The sequence below is a fragment of the Schistocerca cancellata genome, chromosome 1 (genome assembly GCF_023864275.1).
Source record: "Schistocerca cancellata isolate TAMUIC-IGC-003103 chromosome 1, iqSchCanc2.1, whole genome shotgun sequence".
Taxonomy (NCBI): domain Eukaryota; kingdom Metazoa; phylum Arthropoda; class Insecta; order Orthoptera; family Acrididae; genus Schistocerca; species Schistocerca cancellata.
Window position 1 is genome coordinate 624,855,477 of NC_064626.1, and position 15,397 is coordinate 624,870,873.

The window sequence follows — 15,397 nt, forward strand, 5'->3', positions numbered from 1 at the left end:
TATTTCTTATTTTGGTGTAAGGAGTACGTCTCCAGAGTTTTAAAAGTATTTTTGAAGCTCACTGTATGATTAAAGTATTAAGACGTACATTTCTGAAAGAAGGTGTTTCGAGTGTGCGCACACACGATATGTCATTCTGCCACGATTTGGTTCAGATGTTAGCGCTGGAGTTCATGTAGATGAGGCACAGCTCATGGATAGCTGTTACGTGGCGCTGTCGACTCATGGTAAAATGTATGCCTAGGCGTAAATAACGAAGAGACTTGTTATGATAGATGTTTGGTGTGGATATAGACGAGAGACGACGTGCTAACGGCTTGGTTTGTACATGTTTCAGTCCTGGAACTAGTGGAGTGAAGTTTGGAAGGCCGAAGAGTGGTGTTGCCGCGAGGCGACACAGGCGCGAGACTGCGGTTTTCTGGGTCACCAGACGTGACGTAACAGCGTGGTTTGTGCGTGTGTGTTGCAGTCCCTGCGGTGGAGGTGCAGGCTGTGGAGGGCCGCAGCGTGGCGTTGCCATGCAACGTGACGCCTCCCGGCCACGACAGGGTCTACATGGTCTTCTGGTTCCGTGACGACGAGGGCATCCCGCTCTACAGGTGAGCACGCAGGCGCCTGTAAGTTGTGCCTCTATGGGAGATTCAGGGAGCACAGTATACAGTTAGCGAAAAATGCAGTCTATAATCGAGTTTTCAGAAATAAATGTTATGTAAATGATGAAACCATTTTAACTATCGTAGTTGGGTCAATTCCACTGTCCGATTCCACTCATCGGCTTTGAGCAGTGATGTAACACTATGGCAGAGGCGCTCGATAGAGGGAATCTTTGAAAGTAGCTGATCATATCTGTAAACTAATGAATTTAGCGTACCGTAAAATTACAACCTTAGTTCAGGTGATTAATTACTTAGCCTCAAATTATGTTGAAAAGAACTGAAAGTAAGAAAAATAAATAAGAACAGAAAAAGAGAAGCACACATGTCTGAAATAAATTATTATCATGATTTACACGAGTAAGAAAAGCACAGAGGACCTTTAAACTCATTAAGCATACTGCATGATGAAGTCATAACATTGTGAAATAAAGTTAATTTTTAACAACAATTATTAAATCCAATGATACTCGTACGCAAGTAAGGAAAATTCACAAAGACTAGGGCATAACAAATTTTGGAATCGGTAACTAGAATTAAAGGTAATTTCCAAGAATGGTTGCCTATCGAAGTTGGAGAGCTCCAAACAATACATATCGAACGTGCGATAGTAAATCGATTATGGAAGTCTCGTATCGCGCGTTACGAGTATGTTTCAAGTTGTCACTACAGCAACGGCAAAAGAAAAGCGTTAGAGAATCACTTGTAAATTCAAAGGAGACGACTTACCTTACTCGTCGTCAATGTTATCATCTTTTTACTGTCCGCGTGATGTATAAGCTGCAGGGCCAATTCCTTTTCTCCCGTACCCAGGGTAAACTCTACCAATATCGCGCAGGAATATCGGCAGAGTGTCGCATGCGTTGACTTTCCCCTGCAAACGCAAGTTGTGAAAGTATAGGTACTGGAACAAATACATTTCATCCCTCTGTCCTGGACGCCGTTCTCTTCCTATGGTATACTTGACAGACTTCCACAGCCATTCTGTATTCTGGGTATGGACACTGGCGTCATCTGAAGAGACAAACTCCACAGAATGGTTCACGAATTCGTGCTAGAACCCTTCAGCTTTGACATTCTGGTACGACTAAAACCCGTTTGTGATGACTTTTCTACCAGGTAGTATGAAATGTTGTATGAGACCCACAAAAGTCACCTCGTCTCGGGACAATACCCTCACAACGAAACACATGCTTGACTCCCTTTCTATCCCGCCAAAAACCCAAATATGATCTACTTCACTATTAGAAGGTCGTCCTTTCTGATTCTTCCGTCTAGCAATATGAGATTCGTCTACTTCTACTATTTTATTCGGTCCACCAATCGGCACACTGTCATTTGTAACTATCAGGTAGCACACTTCTCGGTAAAACCCGAAGTAGTCACTCACGGTATTTGCCGATAATTCAGTTTCTGATGCAGTAGCTTGCAACGTGTAATCACGAATCCAGCACGACACAAGAATTACGCTCGTCTGAAGTGATAATTTGGAGGACTCGAACCACGCATTTTTCCTGATGCTGGTTCGCTTTCCGCAAAGTTCGCAATGAAATTGCAACGGAATCTCAGTGTCCACACTCATCTTACGGAGTTTCACAGACTTAGCAGCACCACAGTCAACACAGTCCCTCCTTTCCTCGTCCGGCAGAAGTCTATATTCCCGGCAAAAAGTCAAACTTATGTCTGTGCTGGATATGCATGGAATTAGAGTTTTCCATGCTAGGCAATCCGAAGAAGAAACTTGAGAAGCAGCACACATTACACTCGCTATCAAGAGAAACCATATCGATTTGCCAATGGAATCACGAACAATTACGGCGGGAATGTAATGTACACGAACTGCGGAAACAACGCAAAACTGATAAAAATGACGATCACAAATAATTTATTATAACACGCGCCACGACACTTCCATAATCGATTTACTATCGCACGTTCGATATGTATCGTTTGGAGCCCTCCAACTTCGATAGGTAATCATCCTTGGAAATAACCATTAAGCTATATAGGTCAGTTATAGTTACCGATTCCAACCTTTTCATGGTACATAATTTACCCCGTTTTTTCGGTAGGCGTGTGCACTGGAATTTAATAGGATTTCTGCATTTGTAATTGTTCTCTGAACTTCTGCGAAAAATGACTATTATTGGAACCTACAGATGTTAATTCTAGATACCAATTCCAATCATTCAACTGCTCGTTATTTAGACCGTTTTAAGAACAAGTGTGTGGACTAAAGTTTACAGGATTTCTAAATTGGCATTGCCCTCTTCACTACTATGAAAAAGAGAAAAATTTGGATACTGTACCTGCAATATTTGTTACATTTTCGTAGTAGTTATGAGATCAATAAGAAATCTAGAAATCCTACAAAAACTTAGTCCACAGATTTACCGCAAAAATGTCCGAAATTATGAAGCATCGAATAGTTGGAATCGGTAAATAGAAGTGACCTCCTTCAGAGGTGAATTTTTGTTACCGATTCCTACCATTCGATGGTTCGTTAATTGGATCGTATTTTCAGCTGATTTGTGAACCAAAATACTGGCTAATAGGGTTTAAAATGTTCAAATGTGTGTGAATTTTTTTGGAACTTAACTGCTAAGGTCATCAGTCCCTAAGCTCACATATTACTTAACCTAAAGTATTGCTAATAGGATTTCTGAGCTTGCAAAAAAGCTAATAACACTGGAATCGGTTACTAGAATATAAGGTCAATTCCAGTTACCGATTCCAATTTTTGTTATTCACCGCAGTAGTCACAGAGATATTTCACGAACGTAGAAATGGCATTACGTTTCAGTGTATACAACTCTTGCAAAAATTATTTACACATGGATCATGGAATGGTGGGAATCGGTCATTGGAATTTACCTGTATATGTTAATTCTAGTTGTTGATGCCAATATTCGTTTTTTTTTTTTTTTTGGCTTTTCGTTGGTTGATTGCTGGCTTTTCTTTTAGAATTTAGTGTGTCGGTTTTTCCACATATCATGTTATTGTTTTGTATTTGTTGTCATTCATTTCATTTTCTCATTTTGCTGTTACTTCCCTCCCAAAACCCTAACATTCCTATTCTTGTCCGGTTAGATCCAATAATTAATAATAAAATTAGCCGTACTTTACAGTAGTAAGACTTCACCATGCGCTTTACTGTAATGCGATTTAAAGGTTCTCTGTACTTTTCTACTCTCATAAATTACGAGACTAACTGTTATGAGAAGTGAATTTTTCAAAAATTCTTGTTCTTAATCATTTTCGTTATTTTCTATTAGTTTCCATATAATGCACGAATAAGTAAATGACTACGTGAAATGTGATTGTAATTTTATCGCATGCTATGCACGTATGTTTATGAGTACAATCCGTCTGTTTCATAGATTGCCTATACGTTGCGTCTTTTCCTTAGGTGTGACGTCATTGCTCAAAACCGACGAGTGGAATCGAACACCAGAATTTATCCGCGTAGTCAGTCAGTTTTATTCCGTTAATACATCCAGCATATAATTTACATTACTGGCCGGTTTCGGCATCATGCCATTTGCAAATGTATGGTACTGATGGTATGTGTGTGTCACTCAAAAAGGTTTTATTACTTGTTATGTGAGGACAGGCATGTTGCTAAACATACGCAAGTCGAATGTTTCAATGTTAAAACGGTTCCATCATTTAGACAATACACTATGGCTGTGAGCCTCGCATATGAAGAAATTATTGAATATAATTTAATCCATATCTGGACAATAGATATATGAATGAATCGAATAAAACTGTTGTTGTGATCGTCAGTCCAGAGACTGGTTTGATGCAACTCTCCATGTTTCTCGGTCCTGTGCAAGCTTCTTCATCTTCCAGTACCTACTGCTGCCTACATCCTTCCGAGTCTGTTTAGTGTATTCAATCTCTTGGTCTCCCTATACGATTTTTACCCTCCACGCTGCCCTCCAATAGTAAACTGGTAATCAGTTGATGCCTCACAATTTGTCCTACAAAGCGATCCCTTCTTCTAGTCAAGTTGTGCCACAAATTTCTCCTCTCCCCAATTCTATTCAATACTTCCTCATTAGTTATGTGATCTACCCATCTAATCTTCAGCATTCTTCTGTTGCACCACGTTTCGAAAGCTTCTATTCTCTTCTTGTCTAAACTGTCTATCGTCGACATTTCACTTCCATACATGGCTACACTCCATACAAATACTTTCAGAAATGTCTTCCTGACACTTAAATCTATACTCGACTTTATCAAATTTCTCTTCTCCAGAAATTCTTTCATTGCCATTGCCAGTCTACATTTTATATCCTCTCTACTTCGACCATCAAAAGTTATTTTGCTACACAAATAGCAAAATTCATTTACTAATTTAAGTGTCTCATTCCCTAATCTAAATCCCTCAGCATCACCCAATTTAATTCGACTACATTCCATTATCCTCATTTTGCTTTTGTTGATGTCCATCTTATATCCTCCTTTCAAGACACTGACCATTCCGCTCAGCTGCTCTTCCAGTCCTTTGATGTCTCTGACAGAATTACAATGTCATCGGCGAACCTTAAAGTTTTTATTTCTTATCCATGGATTTTAATTCCTACTCCAAATTTTTCTTTTGTTTCCTCTACTGTTTGACAATATACAGATTGAATAACATCGGTGATAGGATACAACCCTGTCTCACTCCCTTCCCAACCACTGCTTCCCTTTCATGCCCCTCTACTCTTATAACTGCCACCTGGTTTCTGTACAAATTGTAAACAGTCATCGCTCACTGTATTTTGCCCCTGCCACCTTCAGAATTTAAAAGAGAGTATTCCAGTCAACATTGTCAAAGCTTTCTCTAAGTCTACAAATGCTAGAGACGTATGTTTACATTTCCTTAAAGTATATTCTAAGATAAGTCATAGGGGCTGTATTGCTTCACGTGTTCCAACATTTCTACGGAACCCAAACTGATCTTCCTCGAGGTCGGCATCTACCAGTTTTTCCATTCGTCTGTGAAGTATTCTTGTTAGTATTTTGCAGCCGTGGCATATGAAACTGATAGTTCGGTAATTTTCACGTCTGTCAACACCTGCTTTCTTTGGGATTGGAATTATTATATTCTTCTTGAAGTCTGATGGTATACATCTTGCTCACCACATGGTAGAGTTTTATCAGGGCTGGCTCTCCCAAGGCTGTAAGTAGTTCTCATGGAATGTTGTCTACTCCCAGGGCCTTATTTCGATTTAGATATTTCAGTGCACTGTCAGACTCTTCACGCAGTATCATATCTCCCATTTCATCTTCTTCTACATCCTCTTCCATTTCCACAATATTGTCCTCAAGTACATCGCCCGTGTATTGACCCTCTATATACTCCTTCCACCTTTCTGCTTTCCCTTCTTTGCTTAGAACTGGGTTTCCATCAAAGCTCTTGATATTCATGCAAGTGGTTCTCCTTTCTCCAAAGCTCTCTTTAATTTTCCTGTAGGCAGTGAAACGTCCCCTTAGAAAACTTATACATGACTGTGCTTAAACTGACACACAATATTTTTAGCGCAACGCAATCTGACTTTCAATAATCCCTATAAAAGAATGGCCCTGTCTAACATTAACCTATACCTTTCACAAATCACTTACCTCACAAAAATCTTCGTTACTCGAACTACTGCAATACAGCTGCCAGCTAAATAAAAGATTCAAACTATGGAAAGCACTAACTACTGATAGGCATAGTTAGCAAATGACAGATTTTAATAGAGAACAAACAATCTATTTATCTTAATAGTCATAATATATATAGCAGTTCATGACATCCATTCGTACAAATGTACTGTTTCTGATGGACACACCTCCAGATTATCCATTCTCAAAAATCCGCCATCTCACTTCCCCACATCCACCACTGCTGACGGCTCGCCTCCAACTGCGCAACGCTATGCGCTGTTAACAGTCAACTGCCCAACACTACAATGACAACTTCCAACAATGCCACCCAGCCACAGACTGCACACAGAACTGCCAGTGATTTTCATACAGAGCGCTACGTGGCGTTACCATTAAGAAAACCTAGTGATTTTCATACAGAGCGCTACGTGGTGTTACCATTAAAAAAACCTATACAGCCTACTTACAGCAGTATCTATCTTACCCCTAGTGAAATAAGCCTCTACATCCTTACATTTCTCCTCTAGCCATGCCTGCTTAGCCATTTTGTACTTCCTGTCGATCTCATTTTTGAGACATTTGTAATCCTTTTAGCCTGGATCATTTACTACATTTTTATATTTTCTCCTTTCATTAATTAAATTCAATGTATATTCAGTTACCCAAGGATTTCTACAAGCCCTCGTCTTTTTACCTACTTGGTCCTATGTTGCCTTCACTATTTTATCTCACAAAGCTACCCGTTCTTCTTCTACTGTAATTCTTTCCTCCATTCTTGTCGATCGTTCGCTAATGCTCCCTGAAACTCTCTACGACCTCTGGTCCTGTCAGTTTATCCAGGTCCCATCTCCTTAAATCTGGAATTCTTGCAGTCATAACCAATAGATCGTCCGCTCCCGGTAGCTGAGTGGTCAGTGCGACAGATTGTCTATCCTAAGGGCCCGGGTTCGATTCGCCACTGGGTCCTGGATTTTCCCCGCTCAGCGACTGGGTGTTTTGTTGTCCTAATCATCATCATTTCATCCCCATTAACGCGCAAGTTGCCGAAGTGGCGTCAAATCGAAAGACTTGCACTGTACTACCTGTCTACCCGACAGGAGGTCATAATTATACGACATTTACATTTACCAATAGATTGGGGTCAGAGTCCACATCTGCCCTTGGAAGTGTCTTACAGTTTAAAACCTGATTCCTAAATCTCTGCCTTACCATTATATAACCTGTCTGAAACGTTCTAGTATCTCCAGGCCTCTTCCATTTATACAAACTAATTTCATGACTCTTGAACCAAGTGTTAGCTATGATTAAGTTATACCCTATGCAAAATTCTACCAGACGGCCTCCTTTTTTTAAAAAGTCCTTACCTCCATTCCACATTCACCTAGTACGTTTCCTGCTCTTCCTTTTCCTACTATCGAATTCCAGTCACCCACGACTATTTAATTTTCGTCTCCTTTCTTTATCTGAATAATATCTTTTATCTCATCATATATTTCACCAGTCTCTCTGTCATCTGCGGAGCTAATTGGCATGTAAACATGTACTACTGTGGTAGGCACTGCCTTCGTATCTATCTTGGTCGCAATAATGCGTTCACTATGCTGTTTGTAGTAGCTTACCCGAATTCCAATTTTTTTTATTCATTATTAAACCTACTCCTGCATTATCCCTATTTGATTCTCTATTTATAACCCTGTATCCACATGATCTGAAGTCTTGTTCCTCCTGCCACCGAACTTCACTAATTCCTACTATATCTAACTTTAACCTATCCATTTCCCTTTTAAATTTTGTAACCTCCCAGCCCGATTAAGGGATCTGACATTCCACGCTGCGATCCGTAGAACGCCAGTTTTCTTTCTCTTGATAAAGATGTCCTCCTGAGTAGTCCCCGTCCGGAATATTTTACCCAAGAGGGCACCATCACCATTTAAACATACAGTAAAGCTGCATGACCTCGGGAAATACTACGGCTGTAGTTTCCCCTTGCTTTCAGTCGTTCGCAGTACCAGCACAGCAAGGCCATTTTGGTTGATGTTACAAGTCCAGATCTGTCAATCATCCAGACTGTCGCCCCTGCAACTACTGAAAAGGCTGCTGCCCCTCTTCAGGAACCACACGTTTGTCTAGCCTCTTAACAGATACCCCGCCGAAGGTACGGCTTTTTGTATCTTTGAAGCACCCAAGCCTCCCCACCAACGACAAGGCCCATGGTTCGTAGTTGGAGGACTTCACACTATATAAAATATTATTTTAAAACATTCACTCAATAGGTGTAACATTATGGCAATTGCACACCGCGAAACTGAAACTGAAAGTGGATGTGGGCACCTGATGCGCTAAGGAAGCGGAGCAGATATGAATGAGGAACCATTCTAGCAACGACACGGACAGCAACTATAGAAATTCACTGACGTAATCGACTTAGAGAAAGCACAGATAGTAATGGTCCAGCGACTGCGAACGAGCATCTCGCAAACGACGATACTCGCAGTGTGTTCGTGTACTGCTGTCGAGATTATCTACAGAAAGTGGTTAACTGACGGGGAAACTACCAGTAGCGACTAGGTGCTGGTCAGAACGTGGGGGTCGGAGCTTGCCCTCTCTGTAAGGCAAGATAGGTGGTGATCTGTGGCAGGTCTGACGACGGAGTACTGTGCTGATACAGGCACAAGTGTTTCAGAACACACTGTGAAACCTACACACTTTAAACTGGGGTACCGCAACAGATAACATCTACGTGTCTCCGTTTTGGTCAAACGGCATTGTCAGTTACTAGTCTAGTGTGCACAGGATTATCGACACTACACAATGGATGAATAGCGTTTCTTACGACAGAACGATAATGGTCGTGTCCAGATACGTCATGATCCCGGGAAACGACTTCTTTAAGCATGGACGCAGGCCGGCGGGGAGTGTGTTATCCAGTGGGGGATGTGCTCCTGGAGACTCAAGGGCCTGTGTTTATTGAAGGCCCCATGGAAGATGTGGATTGCCTGAACATTACTTTACACTACTTGCATCCCTTCATGCTTGACATCTTACCGCACGGTAGTGATATATTCTAGCAGAATAACTGTCCGTGTGACAAGGGCAGTGTCGTGCTACAGTGGTTTAAGGACCGTGAGAGTGACTCGCGTTGATGCCTTAGCCAACAAATTTGTCTGATCTGAACCCGATGGAGCACATCCGGGACGCTGTCGGGCTCCAGTTCCACACCTGGAAACCATCGATCCACAATTTACAAAAGAAAGGAAAGAGCCGCGCGGGATTAGCCGAGCGGTCTAGGGAACTGCTGTTATGGACTGTGCGGCTGGTTCCGGCGGAGGTTCGAGTCCTCCCTCGGGCATGGGTGTGTGTGTGTTTGTCCTTAGGATAAGTTAGGTCTTAGTAGTGTATAAGGTTAGGGACTGATGACCTTAGCAGTTAAGTCCCATAAGATTTCACATACGTTTGAAAATTTTAGAAAGGAAAGAAGGTAACAGTTTAATGTCCCTTCGACAGCGCCGTCGTTAAAGACGGAGCACAAGTTCGTATTAGGAAAGAATGGGGAGGGCAATCGGCCATACCTTTTCAAAGACACCATCATGACATTTGCCTAAAGCGATTAAAGGAAATCATGGAAAACCTTAATCTAGATCAGGGCTTAACAACTGGCCGGTTTTGAGCGCAAGTAGTGGCATCTGCTCAGGCACGAGCTCGAGAGCAGGTGCAAGGTCGTGGAGTAGGGAGGGAGGGGAGGGAGGGGAAATGCGCGCGCATGTTTGGATAGGGCCGCAGCGTGCCTATTGAATTCGCGCCGACTGTGTAACGTTTAAAGTACTACGATCAGCTCTAACAGTCACTTCGCTGGTTAAGAATCATGTCAAGTCGCCGTTGTGTAACCCAAACCATGCTTTCGCAGTTCAACCCCCATTGGGAGGAATTGTATCTGTTTACAGAAAAAGATGGTGTTGCAAAATGCTTAGTATGTCACAAAACGCTGAATTCTTTTAGGAAATTTAATTTGCAGCGACATTATATGTCGTATCACGCGAAAGACTACGGAAGTGGAAAATGTGATGGACCAGATTGTGCACAGGAACTTAAAAGGAAGCTATCTGAAGAAGATCTGGACGACAAAGAAAAATCAACTGAGGCAGCTCTCAGAGTGAGTTACAAAATTGCTTTGCTTTTAGCAAAATCCCTGCTCCCCATCACTGATGGCGATTTAATAAAAGAATGTTTGGTAGTTGCCGCGGAACACTTGTGTCCATCTCAAGTTGAACAGTTTCGAATTGTGCCATTATCTAACATGACCATTATGCGTCGCATACAGGACATGGCAGACGACGTCCAGAGCCAGCTTGCAAATATCCTTAAAGTTTTAATGGCGTATTCTCTATCTCTGGACGAAAGTGTTGATACCACAGGAACAGCGCAGCTTACCATATTTATTAGAGGTGTTAATAGAGATCTTCAGGTGAGGGAGGAGATCCTCGATGTAGTAGCCATGAAGAATACAACCGGAGGTGATATTTTAAGTAGTGTTGAAGAAAGTGTTGAAAATATAGGATTGTCGTGGAATTCTTTAGTTTCAGTGCCTACAGACGGTGCACCAGCGATGACAGGGAAAAAATCAGGTTTCGTCGCGCTGTTGAAGGAGAAAATGCAAAAACTGACCGTGCCGAATGAAATAAGGGGCGTTCACTGGCTGATCCACCAGGAAAACTTATGTGCAAAGAGTATCACTCTAAAAAATGTGATGAGTGTTGTTTTTCGTACAACCAATTATATAAGGAAGCATGGGTTACAACACAGGCAATTTAAAAACTTTCTTGAGTATGTAGAAAGCCAGTATGGTAGCCTGCCTTATTACAGCGAGGTCCGCTGGCTTAGTCGTGGCGAATTTATAATCGATTTTTTTGCCTATTACATGAGATAAACATGTTCATGGAAATAAATAACATGCGTCTTCCTGAATTGAAAGAGCCTTCATGGAAATGTGATCTCGCGTTCTTAGCAGATTTAATTAGCCATCTGAATGCTTTGAACATTTCACTACAAGGTAAAGATCTGCTAATAACTCATTTCATAGATCGAATACGAGCTTTTAAAATGAAATTGACACTTTGGGTGAGTTAGCTGGAAACAGGAAATCTAGCTCATTTTCCTACATTATCATCCAAGCAAGATGTTCACAAAGGCTGTGAACGTTATTCACATGCCCTTAAGGAAGAATTTGATCAATACTTTCAAGATCTGACAGCATTAGACAGTGATTTTGATTTGTTCTCCTCTCCATATTCAGCGAATATTGAAGAGATTCGTCCTGAGCTGCAACTAGAAATTATTGACCTGCAGTGTGACAGAGAATACAGAGACAAATTTCAGAACAAGAAAAACATTTTGGAATTCTACAGAGGCTTCCCTCAGGATAGATTTCCTCGTTTGCACGAACTGGCGGCTACAATAATATCAATGATCGGTTCCACGTATGTTTGTGAACAACTGTTCTCTGCAATGAAATGTAACAAGACGCGCCTGAGAAACGCATTGTCTGATCGAAACTTAAACTGCACGCTGCGCCTACAATGCACAAGAACTATTACACCGAACACAGACGCAATTGTAAAGGGGAAAACGTACAAGATAACCGAGAACCCCAGACTTCAGTGACACCTTTTATTGTGTAACAGTTCACAAATTAATACGAATGTAGAGGCATACACTAAGCTAATAAAATTATGTGGCACGTGTACATTCTCCTTTATTTGTTTCATTTGTCGCAGTAATAATTCGTGAGTGATATACCTGCAGGTGGCCGCGGATTAAAATTGACTGGCGGCAGCTGTTGTGTGCCCCACGTGACTCTCCCCACTCTCCGCTCTGGTCCGGTAGTGGGGGTAGCGTGCTCGCGCTGCTCTGTGCTCGCGCCTTGCTGCTCACAGCTTGCTCTGCGAGCACGTATGTTGTGAAGCCCTGATCTAGATGGACGGGCGCAGATTTGATCTCGTCCACCCCCTTGCACTCGCCTCTGCAAACCGCCCCCCCCCCCCCCTCCCACCTCGCCCGATTGCGAGTTCAATGTACTAATTACTACGCCATTGCACTCGGACGTAATTTAAATGAGTTGACTGACTTACGCGAAGACATTTAGTGCCGCATACTTCCGGAAACCTGTCGAGGACTTGCTATACGATGCAACGCAAAACCGTTGCTGTATTGCCTTCCAAACGTGAATCAACTCGCTATTAAGCAAGTGGTCATTATGTTTTGGAGAGTCATTGTGTAGCAGGATCGCTTTCGCTGTTTTTCCCGCTGTAGTTCTCCATTAATTCGTTCCATGTTAATATAGTGGTTTTCTGTTACGATTTGCCTTCTACGACTATGAAGACATCCTCATAGGATGTTGTAGCACTCTGCAACAGTAGAAGAAAAATTTTGCTATAATTGTCTTACAAACTGTGAAAAATCCTGACGGAAATGGAAAACTCTGAGCGAACGCTACCAAACTAACACAACGGTGTTTTAATGTCTATGGAAAACCTTGATTGATATTTAATATTAATGCAATAGTATTTTCTGTACAGGAAAGCAGGCAAGTCTATAGATAAAGAATGTAGAGAGGTCTTGATGTTTACTGACTGTTTCTAACCTTACTAGAGATCACGTGATAGATTGCGTGAACGTGGTCGCGCAGATCGCCATCTTTTGGAATTCTAAGGAGGCACAATAATTGGCATATAGGACATGGGAACATCAAATCGAAAGATCGCACAAACAGCTAAAAATTGTCTGACCAATATATGACATGCCCCAACTGCAAGGAATACGATACACCCCAGCTTTACGAAAACCAAGATCATCTTTTACGGACGCCAGCAGGGCCTTAATCTTAGAAGGTGGTCGAAAAACACATTTCACATCATATTTCCGCAAAATACGGCCAATCCTGTTGGAAATGCTTCCTGCGTAAGGCAAAAAGGCCGTAGACTTAGGTGCCACTTCCTTGCTATCGTCGTTACCGAGCGAGGTGGCGCAGTGGTTAGACACTGGACTCGCATTCGGGAGGACGACGGTTCAATCCCGCGTCCGGCCATCCTGGTTTAGGTTTTCCGTGATTTCCCTAAATCGCTCCAGGCAAATGCCGGGATGGTTCCTTTCAAAGGGCACGGTCGACTTCCTTCCCCGTCCTTCCCTAGTCCGATGAGACCGATGACCTCGCTGTCTGGTCTTCCCCAAAAAACAACAACAACAACCCCCCTTGCTATCGTCACTCACGCGATGCACAGAAGGCTGATGGCGCAACTCACGTTTGATCTGCCTCTCACTATAACCATTCTGGCGAAAGGTGGCATAGAGATGTGCTAACTCAGCTGCCAAACTTTCAGGGTCTGAGATAACGTGGGCCCTCTGAACAAAGGTGTGAAGTATCCCTTCACGCTGAGCTGGATGGTGACAACTATCAGCTCGCAGATACAAGTCAGTGTGGGTGGGCTTCCAATAAACAGAAGGTCCCAACGTACCATCAGTCTTCCTTTTGACCAACACATCAAGGAAGGGAAGGCATCCATTCTTTTCCACCTCCGTAGTGAACTGAATATTCGGGTGGATTGAATTCAGATGTTCCAAAAACCGGTTTAAATTCTCAATACCATGAGGCCAAACTGCCTTGGGAACGAGCACCCATTATCTTACTTCTTGCCCTGGCAGTGGCTAAAGGAACGAATTTCCCTAGTACTACTGGTGTTATTAGACCTTATCTTTACAATTACTGTGGATCGATTAAAGACAGAAGGGGACAGCGCAGCTACACTTAGCTAAGAATCGGACACAAACTTAAGTAAGCTGAAGTAAATCCTTGTTCGTGAAAGGATCCACTATACTCGCCGTCAATTAGATTTTGTTTCTAAGGAATTATTTCAGTTTCATCTAATGATGGCGTCTAATGTTTCTGAATTTTCTTGGGATAGGGTGGACGGTGCCTCTTGGTCGCAGTCTGACTGGGAATTTCAATCTGTAACTGCTCGTCATTCGGCGAAGTTTGAACGTTTCCTTGGCTCAGTGTCTGATTCTAATTCTCTACGTTCTGTGATCAATCTCACGGAGAAAACGTTTGACGATGCAGCTTTGTCTGTGCTGGGGAAAGGTTTGAACTTCGCACCGACGCTTAAGAGTTTGCCAGTCGTTGATTTTATTAGTTCTATCGAACAGGCTGTTTATAAACTACCTTCCGAGGCTGCGGAATAGGTTAGGAGGGAAGCTTGTCGTGTGTTGACTGGGGCCCGTCCACCCAAGTGTAACATTACAGCAGCTGAGGCGGCTGCTTTACGTTCACTTAGAATGGATCCTGATATTGTTATTTTACCTGCGGACAAGGGTAACGCCACCGTTTTGTTGAACAAGCACGATTACATTCAAAAGATGCAGTGCCTACTTTCTGATTCGGCGTATCACAAAATCGGTGCTGATCCTACTAAGAGTGTTGAGAGAAAGACAAATAACCTCCTGAAGAAAAGTTCTTTGTTACAGGAGACTATCAAGAGTCTTAATTCTTACTGTGCTGTACCACCTAGATTATATGGCCTCAATAAGGTCCATAAAGAGGCTGTCCGTTTTGGCCTAGTGTTTCTAATATTGGTGCTCCGACATATCGTGTAGCTAAACATCTTGCTAGTTTGTTGAGCTCACTAGTGGGTAGGTGTGAACACCACATTAAGACCACTGCAGATTTCTTACGTCGATTACAGGGATGGCGTTTGAATGACTCTGATATTTTAGTCAGTTTTGATGTGGTTTCTCTTTTCACTCGCGTTCCTCTCTCTGATTCGTTGCAGCTAATTGAGGTTAAGTTTGGTGTCGAGTTAACAAAGTTGTTTCGACATGTGCTGACTTCCACTTACTTTTTATTCAATGGTCAGTACTACGAACAGACTGATGGAGTTGCAATGAGGCCCGTTGTCACCTATGTGGCCAATTTGTTTATGGAGGACTAGGAGGAACGTGCGTTGGAGTCAGCGACCGTGAAACCTGCGTGTTTTTTCAGATATGTAGACGATACTTTTGTTGTTTGGCTTCATGGTATTGAGAATGTAAAACGGTTTTTGGAACATCTGAAT

The 15,397-nt window shown here is 42.3% G+C and overlaps 1 protein-coding gene across 1 annotated transcript in view; it reads left to right on the top strand.

Moving 5' to 3' along the window:
• Nucleotides 1-15,397, top strand: part of LOC126090393 (nephrin-like) — a gene marked incomplete at its 3' end in the record, with an annotated part of 461,612 nt that overhangs the window by 214,296 nt on the left and 231,919 nt on the right. The window contains exon 2 of the mRNA XM_049906987.1: nucleotides 470-599. Coding sequence (XP_049762944.1) covers nucleotides 470-599 — 130 coding nt within the window. The remainder of the gene's footprint in view (nucleotides 1-469; nucleotides 600-15,397) is intronic.